Genomic DNA, 14525 nt, shown 5'->3' with positions numbered 1-14525 from the left:
GTCCATGGTTCATGTGTAGACCACTAATATCAGTCAGTTGGTGGGTGAAAGAGGTATTTACTGTTCACATTGGCAAGACTGAAGTTCAGATTTTTGAACATTGTGATGGCATGACCTGCTAGTGCAACTTAGATACTAGACCAGGATTTGGTAGCAATGAAGTTACACAATCTGTCTGGTTATTAATAATTTGCTTCATCAGAAAACGACAAAGTAAATTAGTAACTCCGTGGTGTGTGTGTGTGTGTGTGTGTGTGTGTGTGTGTGTGTGTGTGTGTGTGTGTGTGTGTGTGTGGGTGGGGGGGGGGGGTAAAACTGGTAGTCTGTGGTCACATTTACCAATAGACAGCGGATTTCCAAAATACATGTATTTCAAAGGCATATATTTATTAACCTGTAAGACATAAACCTATGAAACATAGGGCATGCCTTTGCGAATCTCTGAAGCCTAAAGATGTTAATTATGTTTTCCACCTGTGCCACAATTAATATCGCACAGGCACTAGAATTCCTCCCCATACTCTGGTAAGCATGTCCATCATCACTGATGTTATGGCAGTATGGATCAAGTTCAACTCTTCTAGCTACCATGGTGGTATTGCTGCATAAACATTGTCCTTAATGAAATCCTGCAGAAGAAGTCACAGGATGACATATCCGGTGACTGTGGAGGCCAGCTGATTAGTGCTAAGCTGCAGGCTATTTGACAACAATTGCAGCGGCTTGTTAGTTTCATTCAGATATTTATGCACTTAGTGACTGCAGTGAGGGGTTGTGGGTGCTCAATTTTGTTAAATGTCGTCTTCGCTCAACCTCGGAAAAACCAGTTGTGTGACATAGAAAGATACTGCTGTTTCCATAAAAGATAAATGGTCCATAAACAGATGAGTGGGATATTTCACAGAACACACAACTTGGGGGAATCTTGGACGTGTTCAGTGTGCATGTTTGTTTTGTTGGTCCCAAATTCAAACATTGCCTGCTTCCCACTTTCTACTTAAGGTGGAAAGTCGCCTCAGCACTGAACATGTGTTGTGCAAAAATAATTGTCAGTAGCATTCTAGTTCACTCCCACGTCTGGCCATCCTGATTTAGGTCTTCCGTGATTTCCCTAAATTGTTCCAGGCAAATGCTGGGATGGTTCCTTTGAAAGGCCACAGCCGACTTCTTCCCCGTCCTTCCCTAATCTGATGAGACCAATGGCCTCACTGTCCGGTCTTCCCCAAACAACCCAACCCCAACCCCAATAGTATTCTAGAAAATGCTGCATGTTTACATTTGTTGTCATGATGTAAGGCCTGTGACGGCTAAAACTTTCATGGCCATGTAACCAGCTGACATCTTAAAACAAGTTAAATTATTATTGCTGAGGGTTTTAACTCCCAACTGGCACATATTGATTTTGTAGGACTTTGTTGAAATATGGTTTGAATTCACATAACACTTGTTGGAAACACGAGGGTGTCCAGTATGCTTTTCCTTACATACACTTCCTGTGTCTACAAATTGTCAATGTTCCATCTATTTGGAGGATTGGTTTGCTACCTCAGCCCAGAACATCTTTGCACATCAGTGAGGCAATTATACTTTGCAATCTTGTGAAAACAATTATTTCTCCTGTGGAGTTGTCATTTTTCAACATGGCAGTAACAGAGCAAACAAGAAAACAGAATCTAGTGGCCATGAATATAAAATAGACAATGTATTTGTTTCTACTATAACCAAGCCATGGTGCTTTGTAATACCTATGTTCCTTTTGAAACACTTTATTGGCCAACACTTCGTTATTCAGCATGCATTTCTAGCCCAATGTCTTATATCCTTCAGTGAGAAGAAATGTCGTGCCCGTTATATTTATGTTCACATTTTTTCCTCATTATTTCTGATTAATTATTTCATGTTCTTAAAATGAATACTTTTCTTCTGATGTTCATGTAAACTTAGTTATGCTTAGAAAGGTGTGTGTGTGTGTGTGTGTGTGTGTGTGTGTGTGTGTGTGTGTGTGTGTCACACCTTTATAATATCTTTGTGAAGCTCAGTTAATGTTCAAATAACCCTTGTGGCAGTTATTTTAAGATAAGTATTTCCTGCCACACAGGAAATCTGTGCATGATCACTGGAGGCCGTAACTTGGGTCGAGTTGGGACTGTTGTGAACAGGGAACGACATCCAGGATCCTTTGACATTGTGCATATAAAGGACGCCAATGGTCACACTTTCGCTACAAGGTTAGTATGTACAGACTTCTGCTGTTAAATAGTTATTTTATGTGGTTAGGACTGTCACTTTATTTGATGTAGCTGCAAAAGAAGTGGTATGCTGGGGATTGTAATATTGCTTGTTACAGTAGTTGCACAGTAGGTCATTTTAAGAATTGGGTTACGGTTTGTTGACTGAATACCATTGACATGTCATTTCAGTTTTATTACACCTCTGTTTTCAAATTGTATGTTAAGTATTTAAGTGAATGCTTGGGGATGGGGAGCATTAATCTTTAGTACCACAGCCTAATACACAGTACGGCCTACTCATTTTTGTTATACACTGCAATAGCAGCCAGTAAGTTACACTGCCAAATACAGCGACCAATGAATGTGGATAGCATTGTTTATTGTTTATATTAGTGTATTACAATGTCAAATGCAGTGTACAATGAATGTAAATAATATTCTTTATATTGGTGTATAACATGGTTCCTACAAAAAGTTAAATGCAATGCTGTAAATTGCAGCAATAACATTGTCATTATGTTTCCTGAGGACTCTGGTAGAGGTGTGAGACATCACACTACAGGACTAATAAATAGTGTACTGTAAAATACTCTTGTAACCTACATAAATTTAGTAAAGATCTACAGTTTCTCTGTAGGACCGCAAAAGGCATGTAAATAGACACAGAGATGGTGTATCTGTGTAATAATGTAAATACTTGTTCCCTACACTTAAGTATGTATATTATTGTGTGCACAAATTTTTAACATAAATGAAAAGGACCCCAGTAGTAACTGGCAGAACAGGCATGCATTGTCTAGTCATTCCAGATCCTGTCTGCTGTGTGTGACCACTTGGTACTGATAATCACCACTATGACCTCTTAAGTACTAGCTGGTCTGCACTCTTTCAGATAGTATGCTCCCACAGTATTTTGTTAATTTCTTCATTTCCGGTCTTCCACGCCTTTCTTTCCGTCTGCCCATTTTGTCCATTCATCCCAAATCTTATCCTTGTTTCTTAAAGTCTCATAAATTTGTTTTACTGCAGTTGAAACGTAACTTAATTTCGTGTGGAGTTTCTTTCTTAGTTGCCTTGAATGCATTAATCTTTTCGTTAACATTTAACGACATACACCGTTTGTTCAACATCATGTTACTGTATCTCTTGAAGTGCTACTAGTCAACTGGAACTGGCAGAAAATAATGACCTTGCCAGGTAAATCCATTGTTTAACGGAACAATACCCACCTCTTTCACTGCGCACATTGCAGCAATGTTCCTGTATGTGCCGGTGTGCGTCAATCATGAGGAAAACGAAAAAGCCGATAGAGTGTGATGAACGAACAGATTCCTGTGCTGTACTGTACTGACACTGAGGGCAACTTATCCATTGTTGTACAGAGTGGCATGGTTTTAGGTCCCCACTAGCAGCTCTGTGCTGCACTGGACCTCTTTCCATGGTTTTGTGCTGCTTAAGAGGTTAGAAATAACGTCCTTGTAGAGTAATGAATAACTCACGAACTCTAATACAGTAGAACCGCGTAGGCTCTTTTCCACATTATACAGTGAATTATTAAGTATTTTCCACATTAGGCACGTTCCACTTCATACAAAACATCAGCATATAAAAGTGCACTGAATGTGTCGTGACTGAAATACTCGTACGGTTTGGGCAGATTTCCGAATCATACACATGACAATTTAAGCAAGTTGTACTGTATTTCCAGATGGGAATTAACTACACAGCTTGATAGAATTTGCTGCCTCCAGTTTTGTGATGCCCATTGTTCTAAAAATGCTCTACACACACACACACACACACACACACACACACACACACAGTGCGCTTGCACTTTTTTAGTTACATCTATCAAACTACGACTAAATGACAATAAGTCTTTTTCTTTCATGTAGTGATCTAAGCATCAGTCTCACTCTACTTACCTTGTTTGTAGGCAATTTATTGGGTAAGCTTTTCTTTTCTCTAAAGGATGTTGTCATCAGTTGAACTTACTATACTCAATACTCAACCTGTTCGCTATTTCTATTTGGCTAAATTGTTCTTGTTGAAGTTTTTTTTGCAGGAGGTTGCTATTTAAATTTCTTGATTGATATAAGGATGATAAGTTACAATGGTAGTTTGTATAGTTGGTGGGATTACTGAGTGGGTAAATGCACTGTAAAGTGCCTTGTTGCTGAATTTTGAAGGCTGCGAGGCTCATACAGTGCTACAGTATAAACAGAAGGCAGGCAAATCTGACTATTTAAATGTAGAACAGGTAAGAGTAACTTCTGTGACATGTATTCTTTGGTGGAAAAGTTTTTAAATGAATGTATTATAAAAAGGATTATAATATGGAGACCTGAAGAAGTTTATCTGCTGATTCAGAATTAGAATTTCCGCAGGTGGGAAAGGCCGAGATGGAAATATCAGGCAAGAGGCACACCTGCCCAATCACAATCGTAGTATTACAGATGTTGTGGCTGAAGTGTAGACTAAACTATTTATGCCCTGTTGGAAAAAGCAACATGAATGACGCAGTACAATTTTTAAGCTTAAAGTGAAGTAAACAGACCTAGCAGAACAGTACTTAACAAGATAAAGCAATATAAGAAACAGATTTAAAACGAGCGTGACATACGAAATTAAACAGTGAACCCGTGTGTGTGTGGTTGTGTGTGTGTGTGTGTGTGTGTGTGTGTGTGTGTGTGTCGGCATAGCAGTGAAAGGGTTAGCTGTGTTTTCATGTTTGAAAATAGTATGTCTGAAAACTCAATTAGCAGTAAGTTTGGACTTGAAACATAACTAGTTCTGTTTATAATTGGACTGAGGTGAATCAAAAAGAAAACATCCATTGTATGGGACCACACCTTATATGATACTTAGTTCAGACAAGGTTTAAGATTGCTAACAAGCAACGCAAAGTATTTTACACAAGTTATTTGTTGGGACACTGCATTAAGTTTGTATCAGAAACAAAGTAAGACCAGTAATAAGAATTTCATTCATGTTATTTAATGTGGAGGGAATGTAGTGGAACAGAATAGTGTAAGTGAATCCTTTAAAAGGGCAGGGCTAAATTATTTCCTGGTAGAGTTACAGCTAATGATCAGAAAAACCTCCGTACCTGAACTGTCAGAATAACTGACAGTTAGATACAGTGAAACTTCCAAAATTTTGCAATGCTACTGAGAGTTGCATTTGAAGTATTGAGTTGTGTGCAGCATATAAATGACCAATATTTACTATGGTTGCATTGATGCCCGCTGAGAGGAATGAGGGAACGGTAAGAGGAATTGCCCTGTATGCATGCACACAACTATAGTAGTGTGCAAAAGACCTCTGATAACTGCTAACAGTGCTGCAACTACCACCTATGAAGTGCAGACAGCAGCAGGTGGAAAAAGAGTTAGAACTGTAACACCATTACACATGTTGTGTAGAGGCACATACAAAATTGCATGAAGCAGCCGCGTGAGGTAGGTGTATGAAGCAGCCGCATGAAATCTGCTACAGCTATTGGGCATCTTTTTTTGAGGACTCTACTATAATAAAGTCCTTCCAGCAGCTGTCTACTTATTACTGTGCTAATGAACCAGTACTAGTAGTTCAGGCTACAGATTTGGTGCCCGATAACACTCCTGTCACCTGCTGCAATTTTCCAGGCATTTTATAGTACCTCTGAAATGCCTTGTTTTAAAGGTGCGATCACTTGAGTGGCAAGAGGCAGTTACTGAAAGTATTGATGATTTTTCTTTAGTGTGCATCCTGCAACTACCCTCCCGACTGGTACAGAAGCAAATAACCAGAGCCACTTCCTCATCTCCTCAAACCCAGAACCTCCCACAGAAGAACCCCAAAAGTGCCCCACTTGTGACAGGATACCTTCTGGGACTGGATCAGACTCTGAATGTGGCTCTCCAGCAGGGATACGACTTCCTCAAATTCTGCCCTGAAATGAGATCCATCCTTCATGAAATCCTCTCCACTCCACCAAGAGTGTCTTTCCGCCGTCCACCTAACCTTCGTAAACTCTTAGTTCATCCCTATGAAATCCCCAAACCACCTTCCCTACCCTCTGGCTCCTATCCTTGTAACCGCCCCCAGTGTAAAACCTGTCCCATGCACCCTCCCACCACCACCTACTCCAGTCCTGTAACCCGGAAGGTGTACACGATCAAAGGCAGAGCCACGTGTGAAAGCACCCACGTGATTAGCCAACTGATCTGCCTTCACTGTGAAGCTTTCTATGTGGGAATGACCAGCAACAAACTGTCCATCCACGTGAACGGACACAGGCAGACAGTGTTTGTTGGTAACGAGGATCACCCTGTGGCTAAACGTGCCTTGGTGCACGGCCAGCACATCTTGGCACAGTGTTACACCGTCCGGGTTATCTGGATACTTCCCACTAAAACCAACCAGTCAGAACTCCAGAGATGGGAACTTGCCCTTCAGTATATCCTCTCTTCTCGTTATCCGCCAGGCCTCAATCTCCGCTAATTTCAATTTGCCGCTGCTCATACCTCACCTGTCTTTCAACATCTTTGCCTCTGTACTTCCGCCTCGACTGACATCTCTGCCCAAACTCTTTGCCTTTACAAATGTCTGCTTGTGTGTGTGTGTGTGTGTGTGTGTGTGTGTGTGTGTGTGTGTGTGTGTACCTGTCCTTTTTCGCCCCCTAAGGTAAGTCTTTCCGCTCCCGGGATTGGAATGACTCCTTACCCTCTCCCTTAAAACCCACATCCTTTCGTCTTTCCCTCTCCTTCCCTCTTTCCTGACGAAGCAACCGTTGGTTGCGAAAGCTTGAATTTTGTGTGTATGTTTGTGTTTGTGTGTTTATCGACCTGCAAGCACTTTCATTTGGTAAGTCACATCATCTTTGTTTTTGGATATGTGACTTACCAAACGAAAGCGTTGACATGTTGATAGACACACAAACATACACACAAAATTCAAGCTTTCGCAACCAACGGTTGCTTCATCAGGAAAGAGGGAAGGAGAGGAAAAGACGAAAGGATGTGGGTTTTAAGGGGGAGGGTAAGGAGTCATTCCAATTCCGGGAGCAGAAAGACTTACCTTAGGGGGGAAAAAAGGACAGGCACACACACACACACACACACACACACACACACACACCAAACCATTTTTCTCATGTATTCAATTGTGGCTCGTGATGTTGAGTATCCCACATGGTCAGTTTTCAACTCATTCTGAGAATCAGGGTATTCTATCAGCTGGTGGTCTATTAATCCAAAATTCTCTGCTATGCCTTGTTTTTTGTGGTGGTGTTGCTCCAAAGCTCTTTCTTGAATACGTTGTTCCATTGAAGCTAGATTTATTAATTCAGTTGCACTTCAGCTTTTATTTCAGGAGGAAGTGTTAATCACTGAGAAAAGGTACTGCCTTCCGAGTTTAGTAATTCTGCTGGGTGTATCAGTCATTTGTAAAATTATTAAACGGGAAGACATCTTTTAATGTTCTAATGTCATAGTCACACATATGTAATATAATTTTTTCGTAAACAAACTAAAACTGTTGCATCTTTGTGAATAAATGTGAAAAACAGTGATGTGTAAATATAATTATTTTTTCAAATATGTCATAGTAACAGCCAACTTAATTGTTTCAGGTTGAATAATGTATTCATCATTGGAAAGGCAACCAAGCCATATGTCTCATTGCCTAGAGGCAAGGGAGTGAAACTGAGTATTGCAGAAGAACGTGATAAGAGACTAGCTGCAAAGGCAGCATCTGGATAATGTAATAGTTCTGTGGAAAATGCTGTTTAATTAATAAAAATCCATCAGAAAAAAGTTGTTTTTTGTAGCTTGTAATTAATCACATATTTCACTTCCTCGGGTATTCCAGTGAAATGAGTTCTAAGAGAATTGTTTTTGCGACAAATTCCATTTCATCATCTGTTAATAGAAACCAAAATTCGAATTTCACTTACCATATTTACTCGAATCTAACCTGCACTTTTTTCCGGTTTTGCTGATCCAAAAAACCGCCTGTGGCTTAGAATGGAGTGCAAAGTAAGCGGATGTTCTGAATAATGTTGGTAGATGCCACCAGAACTAACTTCTGCCGTCGAATATGTGTAGCGCTACACAAGCAAAGCTACAAAGATAAATACTGGCGCCAAAACCTCTTCGTCAGTGAATAAATTAAAAAAAAAAAGGTGGAAGACGAGCTTTTTTCTCCGCCCCGAGTTTTGACCAGTGCATTCTCATACATTATCCAACGAAGTAAATGCAAATACCGTATTGTTCATCTTCGAATGTAGCAGCATTTCAATGTACTACGAAAATCCGACTGGCAAGACTGGGATGTTTGTCAATATGGCCAACTCTACTTTCTGAATTCTTTCCTACCCGTGAGAAGAGATGGTTGCTAATAGGAATTTTTATGAATTGTGAACCACATGCAGTATTCTCTTCACCATATGAATAATATGAATATAAACATTTTGCCATGTATTCTTTCGTGTTTGCTGCTATCTCATTTAAATCCTGTCTGCCTAATAAACTACCAAACGAGAGTGAGACGACAACAACAAACGCTGAAGAATATACGTATCATGTCTTGCTTATATTTGTATTATTCTTATGCCTGATAGTGATACAGTCAGAAATGAAGCACAGCAATTGACTAGATTTTTAAATCTAAGACGACTGTAATTTCTGTGCAGAATGTAATGTACTAAAGAGGTGTCTGCAAAGATTTTCAAATGGAGAAAAATTTTCGCTTGACTCTCATTCAGAACATCATCTATCATATGCAGTCTATTGTTTGGTTCTTGTTGATCATTATCAAAGAAAGCAGCAGTGTAAGTAACAACAAATAGCAGTCTCTTGCCATTGTTTCGCTAATGAGACGATTACTCTTTCTTTTTAAATTGTAAGTGGCGGTAGCGTGCGCAAAAGCAAGCCATGCCGTGAGCGTCGACAGGCCGTAAACACTCATTACCAGAATGCGACAAACAATGCATGACAGTACAGTACTGCATTTTCAGCTTAGAGTGACGTAAACACCTATAATAAAGAGAACTGCACTTACCAGATCAAAGAAAAAGAAGCAATCAATTCAAACCAGATGAAGCACGTGAAAATGGAAGGGTATAAAGGGTATAAATATGGACGGAATGCCTGACTCATAGCAATGGTTACCTGGTAAAGCTTAACTGCTAAGCTTACGATTCGAACCAAACTACTGTAGCTGTATCGTCATTCATTCGACCTAATTGTGTCTCATATTACAATCGACCAACTTTGTTTGTATTTGGAGGTGCGGGCTAAAACTTTTCTCTTCCCTTGAATTTCGAGTCTCAAATTTCAGGTGCGGCTTAGATTCGGGAAATTTTTTTCCCCTTGTTTTCGAGTCTCATTATTCAGGTGCGGCTTAGATTCGAGTGCAGCTAAGATTTGAGTAAATACGGTATTGTGATTCACCCTGGTTGATAACAGCCCAGCCTGTATTTGGCTGTGATATAACAAGTCTTTGACCTGGCAGCTGGCAGCAAAATACATGATGGGAGCCTTTCATGCACATTGTATTAGAAAGCGAACAAACTTGCACACATACAAACATTAACGCACAGTAATTCACAAAAGTTGACAAGTGCTGATGACAAATATTAAACCCAAAATATTACGATGAATATTTAAATTCTCAATAACAGCATCTTTGGAATCAGTGGTACCTTTTCCCTGTGAATCATGAAAGATCTTTACAGCTGATAAACAAATTCTTTTATCATATTCATGCAAAATTTTATATGAAAGAACATAAATTGCAGTTATATCAGTCAATTTGAAGACACATCCCAATCTTTACATACATTGGCACAACTGATGAACTAAACTTCACAGAATCAAATGGTGACATCCTGGAATCAACAGCAGGTACCAAACTATGGTACATAACCTCAGCACTGTCAGCGTAATAAAGGTACTGGAACACTCGGAAGCTTCACAACCAAATATCTCAGTAAAGTGTGACTTTTCTGTAGCACTTAAAGTGCATGGTTAACAAATGCATACAAAACAAATGACAACCCATACTTAACACTAATTTTAACAAATGGGAAGGAACGAGAAGGAAGCGTGGCTCGGCAGGCCCCCTCTCTTATACAAGAGACCAGCAAACTCACAACTTTTAACAAGAACAATGACTCTTGCATGGCAGGAAACACTTAACACAACCCAGAACAATATCAGCATGACATAAGATACAGGAAAAAACTGTGCCATATGACCCTTAATGACTGACATAGACCTCTTGCAGCCTCAGCTGATCACCATGCTGTCCCGCTCTTGCCCTCTCCACACGACAGCTTAACCAGGGTGTCTACGACCCGGGACAACCGGGTGATCTGGGAAAAACTCAGTAATTTTTTCGTCTGGGAGAAAACTGGGAATTTATTTGAATTCCAGGAATTTTTCATCGTTTTTGTTCTCAGTTAAAATTACAAAATTTCAACTCATGAGAACAAATACCCTAACAAAGGATATTACTGTATCCTGCTACTGCAGAATAATACTGCAGCAATAAAACATGAACGACAGAAAAAACTGAAATAAAACTTTAATTGCAAAGGAAATGCGCCATATACAGCAACAAAACATAGTGCTCATACAAGTGTCTGCCAGCAGCAAAAGGTGTTCTTCTTTCGACAAATTCTGAACATTACCTGCATAGGGTTCCATATTCTAGACGTATCTGTCAACTGCATTGGACATCATGCGTATAAGGATGCCATACTTGCCCAGTTTATCCATCACAAATACTTTGAAGGGGTATCGCCCTCAAAACAAGCTGAGCATCTCATCAATGGTGAGGTGGACCCCCGGTTTATACAGTAGTGTAAACCTATCATTCACTTTGTTGAAAACATCACGGATTGCTGTGAACTTGTCTGCTTCCCTTCTTAGCTGGCGGCTACTTTTGTCATCAAACCTTATGATTGCAATAAGTTCCTTGAAACATTCTCTTGCCATAATACCCATGCAAATTGGCTGACGCACTAGGTCTGACCAAAGATCATGTACAATTGTCCTTATTTGCCTCCATAAGTATCACGATTCCTACAAAAGCATACAATTCTTTCTCATTAGTCAAAGTAACATTTCACCTAACTGCCTCTTCATTTGAATGTTTTACTATAACTTCCATGACGTCAGGTGTAAGAAGTAACTTCAAGGCTTCTCCAGGTGAATGGCAAACACCAGCTGGAGTTACTCCTGCCTGCTCTCTTACTATATTAGCAACAGACCTCCGAGGAATTCTAGGCTGTGTGGTTACGTACCTTCATCCAGACTGGGCCACAATAACATCCTTATGGTCACTGCCTGAAGCTGTGCTATCTTCATCTTCTCTAACATCCACATCACTTTCCATCCTCATATTCACTTTCACGCCCTGAGTCAGAATCTTCATCTAAAATTTCATTCAGAACTCTTTCTATAGACAAGTCACGTTTTCGTTTAGTCATTTCTAAGTCTGGGTGTGAACAGTAGGGAACTGCACTAACTCACTGCAAGTTTACAAGATAAATAACAGCTGACATCAACAATCACTTCCTCTGAAAGTAAACCGATTGTTGTGAACATCAAGAATACCAGCAAACAAGAAACTAACTTGCACTGTTGTAGAGGTGAGAAATATGAAATCCTACTAAGGGCAATTTTCTATACCATGGAAGCCTAGGAGGAGGGGGGGGGGGGTTGTTGGATCCATAAGAAGTTTATTTATTTTTCTTTCAAAGCAGGAATTTTCTATAAAATGTATTGACACTAATGTTTCATAAAATAGCGAACAAACAATAACTCAAAGGGAATATGTAGTATGAAAGCTACTTGGGCAAAAGCAGGAGACATAAATAAAATTGTGGGTTCAACAAACCCCCTCTTAGGCATCCTAGGGTTAAGATCAAATAACATGTCTTTTAATTCCTCGGAAACAGGTCTGATGCCCAGAGCAGTCTGCGTTATAATAGGGAAGTGGGTAGTCTACATGTGATCTGTGTTTACATTTAGTGATTTTGCAGTTTCCTCTTTGTCTACTGCACTCACGTCAAATGAAAACAAAATTGATTTCTTTGGCTGGGAGCTGTCATGTGAATTAAAATACATTCACATAATTACGGAAGGCTAAAATATGTTTATTAGTTTCAGATTTTATTTTCTTTCCACCTTTCTGACAGTTGAACATTAATTGCCATGCAGAACAAAGAAATAATTTTTATCGGTTTGCTGAAGAAATTTTCTTTTATTAATCTTTTCTGCTGAGGCAGTCAATATATTTGAAACAAAGAGTTTAATTTCAAACTATTGGCTAGTTTCAACTGTCCAGTGCATTTCCAGTGTACGTTTTCATCTTCTAGCACGTATGGCATTGTGCCATAACAAAGAACCAGACATGAGATGACAAAGTACTGGTACCCAAGGAAATTTACATCCTGTAACCACATTGGAAAGCTTAATATCAGTTTGATGCCTACTTCACTGGGAATCTGGGACTCATTTAAAAATCAGCTCTTTCATGACGAGCCATGTAGAAGAATTTATAGTCCAGAAGATCACACTTTTATGTTGTTAAAATATTTACTGGCACATTTGTGTGATATATCTTAAAATGTAATACGTGCATAAAAGACCAACATTATATGTGAAAGCTTAGCTTCTCTTGCAGCGTATTGGCCTTAGAGACCAATGTTATGTGTGAAAGCTTTGTTTGCCTTGTAGCAACATTATATATATTAATTTAAACCATTAACTTTTCCTGTTTGTGTGTTCACGGTACTTAAGAGAAGTTGCAATTGGCTGACTACACCACATGTCTGGAGCTCTGAATATCCGCTGTCATCGGCTGGTGAGATCACGTGACATGAGCTATGACTGGCTTACAAATACGCATCGCAATCTCGATTTCAATGCTTCGGAAAGTAACATGCGGTGTTTGGCGGAATTCGTAATACGAAAATCTGCAGTGTACATGTTACTGCACATCAAACATCTTTCCAAAAGGTGTTTTTTCCCCCGAGTTTCATTTTCTAAAGTGCCGGGAAATTCTACGCCCATGTATAAAACCATAACCATGCAAAGGATTGAAAAGTTAACACAGTTCCAAGAGAAAATATACTGTCAATTAACAGGAAAAAACTATTTTTCCCACACGGGAGAAAGTGTATTTTTAACCAGGAAATCCAGGAGAAATCTGGGAATTTTTTTTCCTTGTCTGCGTATAAACCCTGTTAACACTTCTTGCTGGTGACCCCAGTGCCCTTATTCAGTAAACAGAATCAAGGTAATGAGGGGCCAACAGCCAAAGCATTTTGCTTCACACATCCATGTAGATGCTGTCCTTGTGCGGCACCAAGAAGTGGCAAACAGCTTGCATTCAGTGTGCTCAGCTTAGGCCTGTCCTCTGTGCTCAGCAGTCACAACTTCAGTACACAAGCTTTCTGCTGTGTAAGGCACCCTTGTAGACCATGTGCTTCTTTCCTTGGTTGTGCAGACCAGTAACGGAGAGTACACAAGTCAACACTGCTTCTGTTCCACTTTGGTCAGAGTGCCTTAGCAGGATGTATATGCTACGGGAAATCCAGGAAAAACCCAGGGATTTTTTTCATCCAGGAGAAAAACCTTAGAATTTTTTAGAATTCTGGGAATTTTTCATTGTTATTGACTTACTTTAAATTTTTGTAATTTTGACTGGTAAGAACTGATACACAGCAAAATGTCAAAGGCTTTAGGACAAAGACTATTTAATACTTAATAGCAATTAACTGCTGCTGACGAGTGTGCTGTCATAACTGTTTACGTTTAAGTTCGTTTTAGCTGTTGCCCGTGGGCTCCCGCGCATGCGCGGTGGATTTGCATATGGGTAGTTACCTCCTCCAGGTTCTGGGTACTTTACATGTGGCTGTAAGCTGTATCAGCAGTAGCAACAAGCATCCATATGCTATCTGGAAAATTTTTTCTGGTGTGCCCAGACTGTCAGATAGCCGTATGCGTGTAGTACTCTGGGTTGTAGTGGGGAGGGGGTTAGTCTCCATGTAAGCTGTGTTTACATATAGTGATTTTTGCTGTTTCTGTTTACACGTCTCACGTCAAATGAAAACAAAACAGGTATATGTGGTAGGAAGCTATCATGTGAATTAAAATACATTCACATAATTACGGAAGGCTAATGTGTTATTAGTTTGTTTTCTGATTTTATTTCCATGTTTTTGACAGTCAGTTGCCTTGCAGAACAATGAAGTTATTTTTGTCGGTTTGCTAAATAAATGTGGCTTTTATTAGTCTT

General features: G+C 39.6%; 1 protein-coding gene across 1 annotated transcript in view; it reads left to right on the top strand.

Moving 5' to 3' along the window:
- LOC126419093 (40S ribosomal protein S4) overlaps positions 1-8028 on the top strand; it is a 32866-nt gene extending 24838 nt beyond the window's left edge. Inside the window, exons 5-6 of the mRNA XM_050086190.1 lie at positions 2099-2228; positions 7846-8028. Coding sequence (XP_049942147.1) covers positions 2099-2228; positions 7846-7975 — 260 coding nt within the window. The 3' untranslated portion in view covers positions 7976-8028. The remainder of the gene's footprint in view (positions 1-2098; positions 2229-7845) is intronic.
- The last annotated feature ends 6497 nt before the right edge of the window (positions 8029-14525 follow it).

The sequence above is a fragment of the Schistocerca serialis genome, chromosome 9 (genome assembly GCF_023864345.2).
Source record: "Schistocerca serialis cubense isolate TAMUIC-IGC-003099 chromosome 9, iqSchSeri2.2, whole genome shotgun sequence".
Lineage (NCBI taxonomy): Eukaryota > Metazoa > Arthropoda > Insecta > Orthoptera > Acrididae > Schistocerca > Schistocerca serialis.
Note: the sequence above shows the minus strand (reverse complement) of the source record. Positions and strands in the feature narration are given on the sequence as shown.